The sequence below is a fragment of the Bufo bufo genome, chromosome 4, assembly GCF_905171765.1.
Source record: "Bufo bufo chromosome 4, aBufBuf1.1, whole genome shotgun sequence".
NCBI lineage: Eukaryota > Metazoa > Chordata > Amphibia > Anura > Bufonidae > Bufo > Bufo bufo.
Window position 1 is genome coordinate 513,422,360 of NC_053392.1, and position 19,704 is coordinate 513,442,063.

The 19,704-nt window shown below is 41.3% G+C and overlaps 1 protein-coding gene and 1 long non-coding RNA gene across 3 annotated transcripts in view; one reads left to right on the top strand and one right to left on the bottom strand.

Annotated features, from left to right (window-relative positions):
• Positions 1–16,871, top strand: part of XRN2 (5'-3' exoribonuclease 2) — an 85,133-nt gene extending 68,262 nt beyond the window's left edge. Inside the window, exons 24-30 of one of the 2 annotated variants that reach the window (XM_040429698.1) lie at positions 124–180; positions 295–363; positions 447–581; positions 705–841; positions 14,418–14,484; positions 15,909–16,008; positions 16,427–16,871. In XM_040429698.1, coding sequence (XP_040285632.1) covers positions 124–180; positions 295–363; positions 447–581; positions 705–841; positions 14,418–14,484; positions 15,909–16,008; positions 16,427–16,492 — 631 coding nt within the window. In that variant the 3' untranslated portion in view covers positions 16,493–16,871. Of the gene's footprint in view, positions 1–123; positions 181–294; positions 368–446; positions 582–704; positions 842–14,417; positions 14,485–15,908; positions 16,009–16,426 lie in introns of those variants that run through there. The other variant, XM_040429699.1, reaches the window with a different exon arrangement.
• Positions 16,647–18,136, bottom strand: LOC120998849. Its single transcript, XR_005778491.1, has 2 exons — positions 17,594–18,136; positions 16,647–17,514 (listed from the first exon to the last, which is right to left on the bottom strand). It is a non-coding gene; the product is annotated as an uncharacterized LOC120998849 (long non-coding RNA).
• Positions 18,137–19,704: the final 1,568 nt, after the last annotated feature.

Sequence of the window (19,704 nt, forward strand, 5' to 3'; positions counted from 1 at the left end):
CTGCTCTTTCCACTCTTAGACTCTACACCATGCCGGCGTAGGGCAGGATCTCGGCATAGCACATATTTTAATATATTACACTTTATGCATCTAGTCTAACTCAGATTTATTTTTACTTTTAAGGATTGTGGAGTCTCCGGTGCCTATGTTGAGAAGTTTAACACAAAATTATGCAATTAGGTATGTATTTAAAAAAAAAAAAAAAATGCCATGAACTTGCAAATAAAAAATATTCTAAAACTCTGGGCACTTAGGTTTTTTATTTAATTTTTATTTTTTTTAAATTCAATTTAGCATCAAATTTAAAGACCCAGAATATGACGATGGTTACGTTTTCAAAGCTGTGGTATTACAAGGTGCAAAGTAAGTAACAATGGTTATAAAAGAGTGCCAAAATGCATCTTTTACGTGAAAATTAAATGTATGTCATTTCCCTGGTCTTGTAGAAAACCACCAGTTACCTTAAAACCAGGAGATTGGGAGAAGGGCAATAGAAATGGCCGGCCTTGGAACCCACAGCTGGGTTTCAATCGAGACAGAAAGCCAATGCATCTTGATCAGTCTGCTTTTAGAACACTAGGGTAAGTGGCTGTTGCTCTATTTCAGTTAGTGGCACACCAATACCAGAGAGCTTATTGCATCTGTTACACTTTAATTTTAATTTCATCATTTTTATGCTAAATTGACTTTTTATATATTTCTAGCCACGCCGTACCACAAACCAGAGGACCACCAAGGGGGGGTGGACAGTACAGCAGTGCCCCTCCACCAAATGCTTACAATCCTGTAAATGCGTACAGAATGCCCAACAATCGCCAACAGATTCCCAATCTAATGCCAAGTAAGTTAAGGGTTCTGGTAAAATTCTGTGTAAATCCTATCGTTTCATTGCTCCCATGTGTTTCCATGGTTACAGACTACAGGGAGTGCAGAATTATTAGGCAAGTTGTATTTTTGAGGATTAATTTTATTATTGAACAACCATGTTCTCAATGAACCCAAAAAACATTAATATCAAAGCTGAATATTTTTGGAAGTAGTTTTTAGTTTGTTTTTAGTTTTAGCTATTTTAGGGGGATATCTGTGTGTGCAGGTGACTATTACTGTGCATAATTATTAGGCAAATTAACAAAAAACAAATATATACCCATTTCAATTATTTATTTTTACCAGTGAAACCAATATAACATCTCAACATTCACAAATATACATTTCTGACATTCAAAAACAAATCGGTGACCAATATGGCCACCTTTCTTTGCAAGGACATTCAAAAGCCTGCCATCCATGGATTCTGTCAGTGTTTTGATCTGTTCACCATCAACATTGCGTGCAGCAGCAACCACAGCCTCCCAGACACTGTTCAGAGAGGTATACTGTTTTCCCTCCTTGTAAATCTCACATTGGATGATGGACCACAGGTTCTCAATGGGGTTCAGATCAGGTGAACAAGGAGGCCATGTCATTAGATTTTCTTCTTTTATACCCTTTCTTGCCAGCCACGCTGTGGAGTACTTGGACGCGTGTGATGGAGCATTGTCCTGCATGAAAATCATGTTTTTCTTGAAGGATGCAGACTTCTTCCTGTACCACTGCTTGAAGAAGGTGTCTTCCAGAAACTGGCAGTAGGACTGGGAGTTGAGCTTGACTCCATCCTCAACCCGAAAAGGCCCCACAAGCTCATCTTTGATGATACCAGTCCAAACCAGTACTCCACCTCCACCTTGCTGGCGTCTGAGTCGGACTGGAGCTCTCTGCCCTTTACCAATCCAGCCACGGGCCCATCCATCTGGCCCATCAAGACTCACTCTCATTTCATCAGTCCATAAAACCTTAGAAAAATCAGCCTTGAGATATTTCTTGGCCCAGTCTTGACGTTTCAGCTTGTGTGTCTTGTTCAGTGGTGGTCGTCTTTCAGCCTTTCTTACCTTGGCCATGTCTCTAAGTATTGCACACCTTGTGCTTTTGGGCACTCCAGTGATGTTGCAGCTCTGAAATATGGCCAAACTGGTGGCAAGTGGCATCTTGGCAGCTGCACGCTTGACTTTTCTCAGTTCATGGGCAGTTATTTTGCGCCTTGGTTTTTCCACACGCTTCTTGCGACCCTGTTGACTATTTTGAATGAAACGCTTGATTGTTCGATGATCACGCTTCAGAAGCTTTGCAATTTTAAGAGTGCTGCATCCCTCTGCAAGATATCTCACTATTTTTGACTTTTCTGAGCCTGTCAAGTCCTTCTTTTGACCCATTTTGCCAAAGGAAAGGAAGTTGCCTAATAATTATGCACACCTGATATAGGGTGTTGATGTCATTAGACCACACCCCTTCTCATTACAGAGATGCACATCACCTAATATGCTTAATTGGTAGTAGGCTTTCGAGCCTATACAGCTTGGAGTAAGACAACATGCATAAAGAGGATGATGTGGTCAAAATACTCATTTGCCTAATAATTCTGTACAGGGTGTACAAACAAGCCTTGTGCAGTCTGATCTTGTAGTCGTACTCAATTCTACCCAACACCTACTTCATGCTTTCTTGGCAAAGAAAAGTAGGAAATGCACAATAGGTGTGTGTGACTACAGAATCGGGTCTGTAGTTTACTGTGGAGAGGTGTAGGTCTGCATAATTGTAAAAAAAAAAAAAATCAATGATAGCAACATTTTCATTAAGACTTTTAGAGGTCAGTTTTCTTTAAGCGAGTACTGACTCAGTAAAACAGTGGTTATAAATGTGGACACAACCTTTAGAGAAATGAAGATCATTTAACTAATCTCTAAATGTGTTCCATACATGTGATTTGCAAAACTATTCACCCTCTTGACTTTTTTTGTATTTTGGTGCCTCACAACCTGGAATTAACATGGGTTGTTTGAGGATTTGCATCATTTAGTTTACAGAACATGCCCACAACTTTAAAGATGTTTGTTTGTTATTGTGAAGCAAACAACAAATAGAACAAAATAACAGAAAAAGTCGAAGTGTATAACTATTCACCCCCCTAAAGTCAATACTTTGTAGAGCCACCTTTTACGGCAATCACAGCTCCAAGTTGCTTTGGATAAGTCTCTATAATCTTGCCACATCTGACCACTGGGATTTTTGCCAATTCCTCCTTGCAAAACTGCTCCAGCTCCTTCAAGTTGGATGGTTTGCGCTTGTGAACAGCAATCTTTAAGTCTGACCACAGATTTTCTATTGGATTGAGATCTGGGCTTTGACTAGGCCATTCCAACACATTTACATGTTTCCCCTTAAACCACTCAGGTGTTGCTTTAGCAGTGTGTTTGGGGTCATTGTCCTGCTGGAAGGTGAACCTCCATCCTAGCCTCAAATCACGCACAGAGTGGTACAGATTTTACTCAAGAATATCCTTGTATTTAGCATCATCCATCTTTCCCTCAACTCTGACCAGTTTCCCAGTCCCGGCAGCTGAAAAACATCCCCACAGCATGATGCTGCCACCACCATGTTTCATTCTGGGGATGGTGTTCTTTGGGTGATGTGTTGGGTTTGTGCCAGACATAGCGTTTTCTTTGGCTAAAAGTTCAATTTTAGTCTCATCAGACCAGAGCACCTTCCTCCACACATTTTGGGAGTCTCCCACATGCCTTTTCTTAAACTCGCCTTTTTGTTTTTAGCTGAAAGGAATAGCTTTCTTCTGGCCACTTCGCCATAAAGCCCAACTCTATGGAGCGTATGGCTTATTGTCGTCCTATGTACAGACACTCCAGTCTCTGCTGTGGAACTCTGCAGCTCCCCCAGGGTTACATTAGGTGTCTGTGCTGCCTCTCTGATTAACCACTTAAGGACCACAGGTTTATACCCCCCTAGTGACCAGGCCCTTTTTTTACAAATCGGCACTTCACAACTTTAACGGTTTATTGCTCGGTCATGCAACTTGGCACCCAAATGAATTTTACCTCCTTTTCTTCTCACAAATACAGCTTTCTTTTGGTGGTATTTGATTGCTGCTGACATTTTTCGTTTTTCTGATATTAATCAAAGTAGACTGCAATTTTCTCAAAAAAAGTGTATTTTTAACTTTTTCTGGTAAAATTGTTCAAATATAATTACATTTCTATAAAAGTTTGTGTCAGCATTTATTGTGCTACATGTCTTTGATTAAAAAAAAATCCAATAAGTGTATATTTATTGGTTTGCGCAAAAGTTATAGCGTTTACAAACTATGGTACAAAAATGTGAATTTCCGCATTTTGAAGCAGCTCTGACTTTCTGAGCACCTGTCATGTTTCCTGAGGTTCTAGAATGCCAGGATAGTATTAATACCCCCTAAATGACCCCATTTTAGAAAGAAGACACCCCAAAGTATTCGTGGAGGGGCATAGTGAGTTCATGTATGATTAAAAAAATAAATTCACAAGTTAGCGGAAAATGACACTTTCTTAGGAAAAAAAAGTTTCCATTTCTGCTAACTTCTGGCAAAAAAAATAAAAAATCTCCCACGGACTCACTATGCCCCTCAGTGAATACCTTGGTGTCTACTTTCCGAAATGGGGTCATTTGTGGGGTGTGTTTACTGTTCTGGCATTTTGGGCGGGGCTAAATTGTGAGCAACCCTGTAAAGCCTAAAGGTACTCGTTGGACTTTCGGCCCCTATACGCACCTAGGCTGCAAAAAAGTGTCACACATGTGGTATCGCCGTACTCAGGAGAAGTAGGGCAATGTGTTTTGGGGTGTATTTTTACATATACCCATACCGTGTGTTAGAAATATCTCTCTAAATGACAACTTTTTCAATTATTATTTTTTTTTTTATACAAAGTTGTCAATTTACCGAGATTTCTCACACACAGTATGGGTATATGTAAAAATACACCCCAAAACACATTGCCCTACTTCTCCTGAGTACGGCAATACCACATGTGTGACACTTTTTCGCAGCCAAGATGCGCAAAGGGGCCGAAAGTCCAAAGAGTACCTTTTAGGAGGGCATTTTTAGGCATTTGGATTCCAGACTTCTTCTCACGCTTTAGGGCCCCTAAAATGCCAGGGCAGTATAAATACCCTTACCAATACCATTTTGGAAAGACACCCCAAGGTATTCCGTAAGAGGCATGGCGAGTTCATAGATTTTTTATTTTTTTTTGGCACAAGTTAGCGAAAATTGTTTTTTTTGTTTTTTTTTCTCAGTCTCCCTTTCCGCTAACTTGTGACAAAAAGTTCAATCTTTCATGGACTGAATATGCCCCTCAGCGAATACCTTGGGGTGTCTACTTTCCAAAATGGGGTCATTTGTCGGGTGTTTGTACTGCCCTGGCATTTGAGGGTCTCCGCAGTCATTACATGTGTGGCCAGCATTAGGAGTTTCTGCTATTTTCCTTAGGCCTCATGCACACGACTGTTTGGGTCCGCATCCGAGCCACCATTTTGGCGACTCGGATGCGGACCCATTCATTTCAATGGGGCCGAAAAAGATGCGGACAGCACTCCATGTGCTGTCCGCATACGTGGCTCCGTTCCGCGGCCCCGCTAAAAAAATATAACATGTCCTATTCTTGTCCGCGCTTTGCGGACAAGAATAGGCATTTATATTGCCGGCTTCCGTTCCGCAAATTGCGGAGGTCAACACGGCTGCCTTCCGTTTTTTGCGGATCCGCGGTTTGCAGGCCGCAAAAAATGGCTCGGTCGTGTGCATGAGGCCTTATATTGAGCATACGGGTAATGAGATTTTTTTTTTTTTTTTTTTTCGTTCAGCCTCTGGGCTGAAAGAAAAAATAAACAGCACAGATTTCTTCATTCGCATCGATCAATGTGGATGAAAAAATCTCTGCCCAAAAATGTGCAAAAAAAAAAAAAAAGCTGCGATCGCTAATAAAGATCCAAAAAGCTCAAAAGTGATCTTTATAGCGCCGCAGTGATCAGAAGAAAAAAAAAATGCGGTCACTGCTTTAGGGCGGACTGAACACAAGTGAGCGCACAAGATCAGGCCTGATCGGGCGAACACTGCGTTTTTTGTAGAGCCTAAGGTGACCCTAATGTACTGATATAGATCTGATTGCGATCAGTCTTGATCACTTACAGATACTATATAGTACTAGTGCTGATTAGCGACAGCGATGATGCTAATCAGCGACTAATCAGTGACTGCGGTGCGGTGGGCGCTAACTACCTAACAAGTAGCTAACTAACTGGCGGTGATAAGGGACCCTTAGGCCCCATTCACACGTCCGCAATTCTGTTCCGCATTTTGCGGAACGGAATTGCGGACCCCTTCATTTCTATGGGGACAGACTTTGTCCCGCTCAGATCCGGAATTGCGGATCTGCACTTCAGGGTCTGCACTTCCGTTCCGCAAAAATATAGAACATGTCCTATTGTCCGCAATTGCGGACAAGAAAAGGCATTTTCTATATAGTTCTGGCAATGTGCGAATCCGCAAAACACATACGGACGTCTGAATGGAGCCTTACAGGGGGGTGATCAATGACAGGGGGGTGATCAGGGAGTCTATATGGGGTGAATAGGGGTTAATAAGTGACTGGGGGGGGGGGTCGGGGTGTAGTGTGGTGATTGGTGCTACTTACAGAGCTGCCTGTGTCCTCTGGTGGTCGATCCAAGCAAAAGGGACCACCAGAGGACCAGGTAGCGGGTATATCGGACGCTGTTAACTATACCTTTCTGATGTTAAAAAAATCGCATCTACAGCCTGCCAGCGAATAATCGCTGCTGGCAGGCTGTATATCAACTTGTTTACCTCGCGATCCTGTGAACGCGCGCTCCCGTGAGCGCACGTTCACAGGAAATCTCGGGTCTCACGAGATGACTCCTATTGGCGTCATCGAGACCTGAGCGACCGCCGCACTGACTCCTATCGGCGTTAGTGTGACGGCAAGCGGTTAATGCCCTCTTTGCCTGGTCCGTGAGTTTTGGTGGGCGGCCGTCTCTTGGCAGGTTTTCTGTTGGGCCATGTTCTTTCCATTTGGTTATAATTTGATGGTGCTCCTGGGGATCATCAAAGATTTGGATTTTTTTTATAACCTAACCCTGACTTGTACCTCTCAACATTGTCCATTAGGCTACTTTCACACTAGCGTTTGGGGCTCCGCTTGTGAGTTCCGTTTGAAGGCTCTCACAAGCGGCCCCCCAACGGATCCGTCCAGCCCTAATGCATTCTGAGTGGATGCGGATACGCTCAGAATGCATCAGTCTGGCACCGTTTGTCCTCCGCTCCGCAGGCGGACACCTGAACGCAGCTTGCAGCGTTCGGGTGTCCGCCTGGCCGTGTGGAGGCAAACGGATCCGTCCAGACTTACAATGTAAGTCAATGGGGACGGATCCGTTTGAAGTTGACACAATATGGCTCAATTTTCAAACGGATCCGTCCCCCATTGACTTTCAATGTAAAGTCAAAACGGATCCGTTTGCATTATCATGAAGAAAAAAAAAATAATTATTTTTTTTTGTTCATGGTAATGCAAACGGATCCGTTCTGAACGCAGGTGTGAAAGTAGCCTTACTTGTTTGGAGAGTTCCTTGGTCTTCATGTCAGTGTTTGGTTAGTGATGCCTCTTGCTTAGATATTGCAGCCTCTGGGGCCTTTCAAAAAATGTGTGTATATGTAATGACAGATAATGTGACACTTAGATTGCACACAGGTGGACATCATTTCACTAATTATGTGACTTCTGAAGGGAATTGGTTGCACCAGAGCTTTTTATGGGCTTCCTAACAAAGGGGGTGAATACATACGCACATGGCAATTTTCTGTTTTCTATTTCTAAACAATATTTTTATATATTTTTCTCATTTCACTTCACCAACTTGCACTATTGTGTTCTGATCCATCACATACAATTCAGATTAACAAAACATTGAACTTAAGGCTGTAATGTTACAAAATACGAAAAGTCAGAGGGTGAATACTTTTGCAAGGCACTGTACATGTCGGAATTTGATTTGAGTAGTGAAGCCCTGCTCCTTCTCTCCCTGTCTTTGGGTGCTCCGCTGCGCTCCCAGCATATAAACTTCCATTTGATGCGGCTGCAGACAATCGCTGGCCTCAGCGGTGAGCTTTTCCCCTTGTGTCATGTGACCGTTTGACATAGCTCAAGGGGAGGAGGTCATGGCTGCGCACACATGAGGGTTCATTCACACATCCGTGTGTGTTTTGCGGATCCGCAAAACACGGACAGCAGCAATTTGCGGACCGCACATTGCCGGCACTAAGAGAATATGCCTATTCTTGTCCGCTATTGCGGACAAGAATAGGACATGTTCTATTTTTTTTAGGATCGGAATTGCGGACCCTGGAAGTGCGGGTCCGCAATTCCGGATCGGTGTCGCACGTCCTGCGGCCCCATAGAAATGTATGGGTCCGTAATTCCATTCCGCAAAATGCGGAATGGAACTGCGGATGTGTGAATGGAGCCTGAAGGTTACATCAGTATGCCTCCTTTCTCAGGTCTGCCATAGAGGGAGGGGTTGTCAAACCTCCCACCCCAAAGGTGCACATCCCCTTTCAATAGATCACTGGACTATTTGGGAGTAAACCTTCACAGTTAGACATTAACTTAACCCCATGTGTGCACCACAATGGAATTGTACGTCACCTTTGCACATGGATTAGGTGGAGCAAGCACTTTGTCCTCTTGCAAAATAGTGCAAACCGTTAGGTTCTATAGATTAAGCATGGGTATATGATCAGTATGTGTTTGTGTAGAGTTGCAGATCTGGAGCTGTTCTGAATTGTAAATGTGTTCCATCATGACACCGGCCGTTTTCTACAGCTTTCCTTCTAAGACTGTCAGGTATCCAGGGCATGGCATGTTTACTGGTAGAAAGTGATTTTAGTTTCTTGCCACTTGGGTAATTGGATTATGGCTACAGAGTAAAAGGAAAGAGTATTGAAATATTTCTAAGGTGTCTAAAATGTCTAGCTGACTCACTACTAAAATATACATTTTACACGAGGCTAGTAGAATTTGCCAGCGCTAAAGCATAGCATTGGTTAACCTCTGTACAAGTCAGAAAGTTCTGAGCTTGCCTGCATATTTCTATGTATTAAAGGATATCTTTATGGAAATTGCATTGCTTCCGCTGCGGTACTGAATGACAACTAGATTGAAGAATACCGGAGTCTTGAAAGAAAAGCGCATAAAATGTGCTCCGTATATTTATGGGATCACAGTCTGGTACGCGCTGAAAGTGACATTACTATGGAGAAGGGCAGTGCGGTCAATCAAACGGCCACCTCTTTGAAGTGGCCGCGGTGGGTGTTCCTTTCTGCTTTTCCTTGATTTGACATTGATGTGCCAATTTTCCGCTGATGAATAATTGGCTATATGCTGATAACTCGCTGGAGTCAAGTACAGTCTGCTAGCGCTCTTAGTGAATGGCAGATTTAGTTTATGCAAACCCGAGCATCTGATTTCTGACTTTTTTCATTGCACTCGGTAAACTTGTCACTTAGCTGAGTGTGAGAGCGATTGTGATTAGTGCAATCAGTAAACATGAGGTCTCGTCTTTGATTGCTGAGCTGATTAGTTAAATACTCTTAAGTACCTGTTGTCGAGCCTTTAGTTTTATAGTTTGTTGTCATCTGTTCTTTGGCGTCACCATTACACGTCCCCTTTATCACCCTCGGCTATCTGTACTTTTATTTTTAGAAGTGCTATTTAGTTTCATCAGATACATTCAAGGCTTGAGTTCAGTATGGGAAATTGATCTCTATAAGAAATGGCTCCATTAATATTAATGTGCTCTTGGAGATATTTAGGAGCGTCTCCACATACAGAGCATTTACTGTTGTGGCTGATGAGCTTATATTGCAAAATAATGTATCTAAAATTTTTGATTATATTCCATCTGATAGGTGTGTGTGGTTTGTATTTCTTTCTGATTTTCAAGATCTCTGCTCGCTGCAAGTAAATGTTAATATTCATTGTAATGCATGGCTGTAAGGAGCGCTCGTACTTTGTTGTCCACTGACAAAACAAATACTGAAATGTTCTTAAAATCCAACATCAGGATACTGCTATTGTACATTAATGTTGTGGAGTCGCTGCATAGCCCGATTTTAGAAGAGAATATGCTTTATTTCAGGGAAATGCTACCCGGAGCTGGCAATAGCCATGTCTACTAGTCGGCTAGTTCCCTCTATATGAAAGCTAGCCCCTTCAGCCCTTAGACACTTGTTAGAGTTCTCCTTTCTTTCACTTTTACTTGGTACCTTCAAATTGATCCTGCAGTTATTTGTAGAATAAGGCAGTTTTAAAGCAATTTCTCCTGCGCTCCAGTTAAAAACTTATTAGGATCCATCTCATTGAGCGAAAATATTGAACATATTACATAAAGTCCTCTGATTATAGCGGATGAGTCAAGCTGTGCTGGGAATGTACACAGGGTGCGGATCGACTGTAACATGGGAGACAAATGATGATAACTTCCTGTTTTTGCTGAAGACTTCTTCTACCCAGTTCAGTAATTGCGGAGTTCATGAATCTGCTGTACATGAACATCTGAGATCACTGTCAAGTTCTTTTTATGTTGGTGTATGGCTTCTCACACCAGGGAAGACTCCCTTTCAATGTTTGGTCAGTTAGATGAGAGAATCATTGGAGGCTCCAGCTGGTAGAAGGGTGAGGGAGTTCCCACCCTATAAAATGTCTGCGGAACACGAGGACATACCATAATTTTATGATCTGTTGGAGGCCCCAAACTAATCCTGATAATGGAGAATGGAGTCGCAGGACTGGTGTCCCTTTGTAAATTTTCCATAGCAGTGTTTCGCCATCCTGAGAACTGCAGTCAGCCACATTCATTTCAATAGTTGTGTTGCAATTTCCTGTGCATTGGGTGGCTAGATGCTGCTGTGCAGGAAAAAAAACACTACACCAGAGCCCCCCACATTTGTAGACTTACAGCGCTTCCATTCCGTGAGCCAGGTAATGGTCGGATAGAATCCATTGTGATGTAAAAAGTTGCCTACTGACTTCTATTAACAGTAATTCTAGAATATCATACAAATGTTCTTTTAGGTACCAAATTTTATACCTGTGCCGATAATGTTATCGCCGCGTTCCGGTGTTGAGCATTTTTAGCATGCTCTATACTAATAGTTTGAGCGACTCTCCCAGGTCTAAATGTAAAATTTTAACTAGACATATTTGTATAGCCAACATACCTGCTACCCTCCCTTCCTCTATTCTGATCCCATGTCTGATTCTTTTTAAGTTGCTGCCACTATCTCAGATTTCCCCATACAGAGTATTGAAGGAAAGTCTGAGACCCCCTTCTGACCTTGAATGAATGGACAAAACTGCTACATCATTGGCACCGATCCATCTGTGGGCAGTAGAGGGAGGCTTATGTTAGACTTTCCTACAGTGCTTTGCATTAGGAAGTCTGAGATGATGGCAGCCATCTTGCACGGAATCCGATGTTGACCAGAAAGAGTCATGCTTGGCTCAAATTTTAGGTCTGGACTGGGGGCTCGCTTCAAGAAAAAGGTCTTATTTGTCTATTTTTATTTTCAGTTCCTCAAAATCAAATACTATAGTAATTTACTTTGAAAAAAAGTCTGTTACCGTACTGTACCTTATAGTGTAACTTCTTAATTAACATATATTATTGTGCGTTCAGTTCTTCCCTGTTCTGCAGATTTTTAGCAATAGCCTCTCAGACACATGCAATTGCTCCCCAAACCTGCATGACGTAGTCATTCCACTAATCAAGTGTATGATGGTATTTAAGCGTTTAATACTACTTACTGGAAATGAACGCACAAAAGTTGGTCCAATCTTTGGTAATTTTGAAATTAGTGTACTAGCCTTTGAGTGCCAGAATCTTCTCTCAGACAAACTTCAATACTGTAGATCAATGGTGGTCACCTCCTCATACCTAGGAGATTTCAGCATTTCCTAGTTGTGCTCTTTGAACACCAGCTTCAGTGGAAGTCTAGTCCAGTGGAGCAGCCAACAGCATAGCTTGAGGATGTAGACATCTGTGTGCCACATGAACACCCACTGATGCGGTCTTCTATCATGTCTCCATAACAAGCTTTAAGATGTGCACAAAGGGCAGCAATCACTTTGTAATGGTTTTTCTATGATTCTACATTGATGGCCTTGCTTAGTACCAGCTGACCCTACCAGATAACAGAACACTTTGACATTGTGGCCCCTTCTCTGCAGTACCCAATCCATCTGCATCCATATGTGTTTAGGAAGTCTGTCTCTGTTCCTACAGCTCAGTCACAGCCACCTGTTCTTCAACCTCTGCTGATCGGTGAGGTTTCAGGTGTCAAACCCCCTCAGATCATGCACGGATATGGCTTATGCTAAAAACATTTATTACATGGTTATTGAAGGTTTTTTGCAAGACTTTTTTTTTATTTTTAAATTTTTTTATATATACTGATGACCTATCCTCAGGATAGCTCAACAGTATCTTATCTGACATCCGAGACCCCCAACCGATAAGCTGTTTGAGAAGGCACTGGTGCTTGCAGCAGCACTACTTCGGCCTTCTCGCAGCTTACCAAGCTCAGTGTTGTACATTGTATAGCAGCTGTGCTTGGCATCATGGCTCGGGCCCATTCACGTCAATGGGACTGAGCTGCGCCTAGACCATGTGAACGTGATGTCACTGGCCTAGGAAGAGGCTACGAGAAGGCCATGGCACTACTGCAAGTGCTAGTGACTTCTCAAACAGCTGATCCGCGGGGTGCCAGGTGTTAGACCCCCCACCAAGCAGATACTGATGTACTATGCAGAGGATAGCTTATCACTTTAAAAAAAATCTCTGAAAACGCCTTTAAGCACAAATTCAGTGCGTGTTAGCGTTTGAGTGTTTAAAACTGATAACCTATCAATCTAATTGGTGAGAATGACTTCTGGCACTCCCATTAATCAGCTGTTGGAGTCTGCAGCATTCCAAGTGCACAGTGCGGCCTCTTCCTAGGCCAGTGACCTTCATCGGTCACTTGGCCTAGGCTCCACCCAGTCCCATGCAAGTGACTGTAGGTGAGAGGTAATACTAAGAAAACCCACTATACAGTGGACGACACTGTCTTTGCGAAGGCTACTTTCACACTCTCGTTTGGTGCGGATCCGTGACGGATCTGCACAGACGGATCCGTTTGTATTATCTTTAACATAGCCAAGACGGATCAGTCTTGAACACCATTGAGTCAATGGAGGAATGATCCGTTTTCTATTGTGCCATGAAAACTGATCCGTCCCCATTGACTTACATTGTGTACCAGGACGGATCCATTTGGCTCAGTTTCATCAAACGGACATCAAAAAGCTGCAAGCAGCGTTTTGGTGTCCGCCTCCAAAGCGGAATGGACACGGAACGGAGGCAACCTGATGCATCCTTTTCCATTCAGAATGAATTGGCGCAAAACTGATCCGTTTTGGACAGCTTGTGAGAGCCCTGAACGGATCTCGGAAACGGAAAGCCATCACGCCAGCTCCGAAGCGCCACTGCCTATTCAACCAGCTGATTGGCAGGATTGCCGGGCGTCAGATCCCCACCGATCATTCTTTGTGAGGATAGGTCCTCATTATTAAGCCGTTGTACAACCCCATGTTTAATCAGGGGCGATCAAACAAATGATGTGTAAATACAGGCACATATGATTTATGTACCGTAAGTGTATCTGGAGAGAGAATTGTTTTTTCCACATATCTCGAATGTTACATTTTTGCACATAAGGCCAAAATGCCTGTATCGATTAGGGAGAGAGGAGGTACTTGGCTGGGCCTTTGTAATTGGGTCTCACTTAAACAATGATGATCTCACAGAAGGCCAGAGATTTGCAAGCTCCGCAGTTTCTGGAGTGCTGTGTGCTGAATTAGTATCTATTGATTAGAAGCCTTTCATGCTGTGCACTGGCCAATCTTGTTTAGCCGAAGAGCATCCATCTAATTGCCTGTTTTGTTGTGGCTGTGTCTCTACTGTAGTATGGTCGGTAACAAAGGAAAGAGTGGGTGGTCCTTCAGCTCACGTACAGGCACGGTCTGCTGCAGGATCATGACTTGTATCTATACCAGATATTCCTGAGCTGTATTCTACAAATAAAGCCTATGTAACTTGCCTCATGTAAAACGGAGATCTTCAATTATGAGATAAAACTGGTTTAAAGAGACAGAACTAGGATTTCTAAAGTGGGAGAGGAGTGCACCAGCCCGTTTACCATTTCTGTGCATGTGAAATATTTAGTAGTCAGCGCTATAAGTGAAGGTTTCCTCCGGTGTTCTTACCTACCAGAGAAGACCATAATCTCCAGCGGTGGTAGTAAGAGCGGTGCTCTGGAGGTTGAGACTTTGAACTTGTATATAGTTTTATCAGGCCTGTCTGTGACATGGGATGCTTATTGTGTTTTCAGTTTATATGGATCATACATTTTTGCACATGCCACTAACTGTTTGCTTTTCTATTCCCTATAGACCCAAGAGCACAAAACACTTGGTCAAATCGTCCACCTCTTTTTAATCAGCCACCACAACCACAAAGGTAAGACTTATCAAAACATAGGCTTTCAATTGAGCGCTTTGCAATAGGCATGCCATGAAACTGACTCCCGGTAGCCGGATATTGATAGCTTGTCTTTATCTCCTTGCTAAGTTTTGAAACGGAACAAAGATTTGGGTTGTAGGATAGGCTAAACAAATTTCTTTTCAGAAACTGCATGGAAATTAACGAGGCATAACTAATGACGTTCCACTTTATAAGCTCCATGCTGGTTACGGCCGTGTTGGCACAGACCCGCTATTGATTCTTGCTACAAACCTCTTGAAGTACTAATCAACTCCTTTGGTCCAACTTTTTCAGAGCTGACAAGCCCATTGTGGGCCAGTGTCACTGTAGGTCAGTAGTTATTAGTCGCCACTGAAAACAGTTTCTTTAACTACTTAAGACTCGGCTGAATTACAAGCAGAAGGGTCTCGGAGGATTATAGAATCCACAGACTAATAAGTAGCGTGCAATGGAAAGAATGTGACGTGGTTTAATAATGAGGGATGTTATACATATGTTCACTGACAAAACACAGAAGTTTGTGAAGGTCCCTACTTGTCTGCAGCCATTGTAAAACTTCTAATGAACTCTTTTAATCCACAAGGACTACATATGAGTTAGACTATGGCAAATTTCTCAGTGTTACATAGCTACAGGCAATATTACCCCTGTAAGACTTAGCTTTTTTTAGCTTTTTTTTTTTTTTGTGGCCATTTTTATTTCCTTCCAGCAAAAAAGAGAATGTATTTCACACCAGACACATTGCAGAAAATTGTAAGTTTCCGGTTGTCTTGTACCCATGCATTGGCGTGCGTGTGTGCTTGCAGGTACACGTTCGCCAAGGGTCTTTGAATTGGTTTGCCACACCAGGCAATTAAAACGTTTGTTGCTAGTAATATGGGTGCCAATCTAGATCATAATACATGTTGAATTTGTGTTCCCATATAAACTGTATACCAAATGTCGGTGTATGCCAATTAGTGCTGATGTTGCTAGGTCACGGCGGTCAATTGAAAACCACATCAATAGAACTTGGAAAGGCCGCCCCCCCCCTTGATCAGACCTTCTGACATATTGCACAGAATAATGGATGGGAAAAAAAAAGGACCCTACCGTAGATTCTGAATTCTTTGCTGTAAGAATTCATTTGCCGTCTGCAATTAACTCGAAAGAATGACGAGCCTTAGAGGGCCTGGACTTTCAGAAAATAAAGCATTGTCCTGGGTTGCTTATGTTTACCCTTTGGATAATGTACTTTGACTTGGAAACCTAGTGTTGAGAGTTCAGAAGGAACAGCGCACACAGCTGAACAAAAACTGCTTCTGGCTCTCAAAATGCAGCAATGGACAAATTGTTACTGTGTCAGAAATAGTTTGTGATGCAATAACCTATCTTTTTATTTTTATTTTATTTTTTTAAAGAAATTATGGGCAAATGCAGAATCCGCATCAGTCGTATCCAAATCAGCACGGTGGACCAAGCAATTACTACCAGAGACAAAGAGAGGACAGGAACCGACCGGTAAATAAGACCATTCATAGAGCTGCAGTTTAGCCAGCCCTATATCCTCATATGCTATATTAATTTGTCCCATGTTGTGCAGCTTCTTCCAATAACGGGAGACTGCTCTAATTATTTTTATTTTTTTCTCCCTTTTTTGTAATTGAGCGTAGTGTACCTGTTGCGGTTTCTGTTGTAGTTTTTCGTTAACCACGCAATTGTGCTTCGTGGACGGCAGTGGTGCTTGTCAGACAAATCTCCTTTTTTTTTTTTTTTACTACATGTTTAGAGATGTTCTGAGCTTATTTTAACTTCTGATTTAGTTTTGTGTCCTCACTTTTGTTAAGTCGTTGTTGGCTTTCGGCTTGTCTGAATAAAGCTGTTTGCTATTGTGTATTTTAATCCTGTAAACAAACTCTTCGCTTTATGTGTTTTTCAGAATTACAACCAAGGGAGAAATTACCAAATGCCGCCGCAGCAGTCGGGAAGATACAACTGGAAATAAAAATTTTTAGCACTTTGTGGATTTTTTTTTTTTCTCTGCTGGTAGAAAGTTTTCATACAATGAAATACGAATACTGTGTAAATGTTTTTATTTTGTGCAGGTAGATTGTATTTGATTAATGTATCTTTTATTTAATGTCCTTTTTTTAAAAAAAAAATGGCATTTGTAAGAAATGTTACTGTCGGCTACCCTGGAGTCATGTAGACACCTAGCATTCTTTAACCTTTGTATGACCGCATCATGCCGCAAGGATAGAAGTGATGAAGATTTTGGCCTCCTGTTTTAATGGGAAGACTTTTTTTTTTTAAAGCAGGGTTTCAGTGTTTTATATTTTGTGTTCTAACTAAATGATTTTATAAAGACATGATCATTATAGTAATTAATGTGTCCTGTTTTTTTTTTCCTTGTGCTATTTTCCCTAGTATATAATTTTTAAAGTTATTTTTAATGTAATGTTTGGACCCTGTTCAACAATAATATATATTTAAAAAATAATCTGAAAAACTATTTCTAGTAAATTGTACATATTTCTAGGAGGCAATGCAAAGGTATAGTTTAAAAAGTGCTTTAACAATCATATGTTTGTTAAATAAGCCTGTATTTTTACACTCGTCACTGGTGTAGTGTACTTGCATTTGCTTCGTGCACAATGAAATGGTTACTGTGCAAAAAAAATTCTGTTCCGAGCATGTTAGTTTTAGTACTAGGTAACCATTTTCAATCTTCTGTTCTGAAAATGTTGGCTTGTAATACAAGGTGGTAAATCGCACTTCGCCATCTGCAAGTTTTCCACTGTACAGTTATTTTTTTTTATTTATTTTTTTTTCTCATGGGGTCAATTTAGCCCTGCATGCCATAATTCTCGCTTCAAAAATTCACAAGTAGGGGCTTTGCCATTTTCTGGGGTTTACTTGCACACATTTTGCAACTTTTTGAGCACTGTGCCCCATATTTGGGGTGAAAATTTTGGTCAGAATTTCAAACTAGATCACTTTTGAGATGTGTAGTTTTTTTAAAAAAGTCTCAAATCCCCAAGGCGTAGTTTTTAGCAAATAGGTGCAACCACAGTCACCTTGCACCAAATTTATCATTACTGTGCACCATTTTCCTAAATTTGACACAGGTGAACACAGCAACTCCAATCTAAAACTAACCTCAAATATACCTACAATGATGAAGTCAAACTTGAAAAGAAAGTTCATTCCAGCCTCCAGATAAAACAATGGAATACTTTATTGAAAAATAGTCATAAAATCCAGGTATGCCAAACGCATAGTGCACACAAAAACGCACCTCCTGTGACGTGTTTCAGATGTATATAACACCCTTAGTCGTACAATGATAAAGTCCTCCCATGTTCTCAGTGTATGGGGAAACACATGTCCAACTGTCCATACTAAATATAAAAAAAAAAAAATCCTGTATCGCCAATTAACATTTGCTTTTGATTTAAATTTTTTTTTTTTTTTAATAATGCCAGAACTATGTGCCCTATTAATTGCGATAAGACAAAACTGCTTCCAAGCACGTGAGCTTGGAGCATCACAAAACACCAGTGTGGTTGCTGCGTTCCTTGAAAGGGAACCATAAAACCCTTACATGTTGGATCCAAATGTACCTGACATTTTTTATTCTTTTATGGTTACTATTAGGTTATTTTAATAATTATACTTTTAACCATTTTTAGTTTCATACTAGCTGAAATCCAATAAATATCCATTTCTACAACTTAACTATCTGTATGATCTTTGTACTTCATTTGATGTCCTAGTAGATTAATTTTTGGAAGGAACATATTCTGTTGGTAGACAGTTCTTCTGAGGATTATCTAGATTTACTTGGTTACAGATCAATTCTGTTTTACTTGAGAATCTGCTCACAAATCTGTTGCTCATGACTTATAGCCAGTCCGGATCCTTTTGTTTATGGCTTGGTTACCCACGTCTAAGTGAGATGCATCCCTTTCATTTGAAAGGATTGGTAGTTGAACTTGGAAGGAATCAGGGACAGTTTTTGCGTTGCTGTGATATGCCACCAATCTGGTAGCGGATCCATTTTCAAAGCTGGTTTGAGTATCTTCTGTATCTCACTACCTATAAACAGTGGGATACATGAGAGATAATGTATCTCCTACCGTAAAGTCACCCACTTTATAAATCACTTCTCAGCTGATGCAGAACCTCATCTTGAACAGTAAGGAGGGGTCATTTCTGTCCAGAAACTGATGGGTTTGATATGTCCATCGGTTTCAGGGAAGGTCTGCAGCAGCTGAGCTGTGTGTACCAGTCTTCAGCATCTGAAACATGTTACAGTACATAATACACTGAAGCTGCTGTACCACCTCTTTAGAAAAAAAAAAATGGAAGTTCTACATATCGGTGATTGTCAGACTGCTTCCGTCTGAATATGGATCACCTGGCTGCTATTTTTGTATCTTATTTTTTTATGGCTGGTTTCAATTTAAGGTCTAATGCGTCACAACCGTACACCAAAGTGTGTGAAACATTTTTACACCCCAAATGTGGTGACAAACCTACACAATGTCGGTGTGGGTCTGTGCCATCGGATAATGTCATCTGATGACTTTCCTAGGTTAAGAATTACATAAACCATGTTGGTAGCCTAACTGCACACTATCTTTTTCTTTTGTATTAAGCTGACCCCCATCTTGTTAAGCTTATCTCTATCCTACTTAGACATGATGTATACTGGCCAGTAGAGGTAATGCTGTTGTAGATATATATTTTACTAACCGTCCATATAGTTAAGCAGAGTTCACACTTCAGTTATTTAGTCAGTCATTTCCATCATCGTGAGCAAAAATCAGGTGCAGGTCAAAACCACAGAACAGGAAGAAATCTTTCCATTATCCCTCATCTGAGTAGGCTTTACTACTGGCTTTGGATCCCAATAACTGAAGTGTGGACTGAGGCTAATAAAGTCTAAGTTTTCAGTACATAAACATATTCATACTTGCACAAAACTGTATAATTTCATTCTTCAGAATCAGTGGAAATGATGGAAAGAAACCATTATATATATCCACCATACACAAAGTACTACCGTAATTACATTTGCTTGCTTTAATATAGGCACCACCTAATGAATTGTATTACTTTCTATACTGCTATGAAAGGCGTTCGTCTGACTGTGTATGAGCTACTAGAAATGTGATGTGGGCTTTGTGGTATCACCGGTCAGTCATAAAAGAT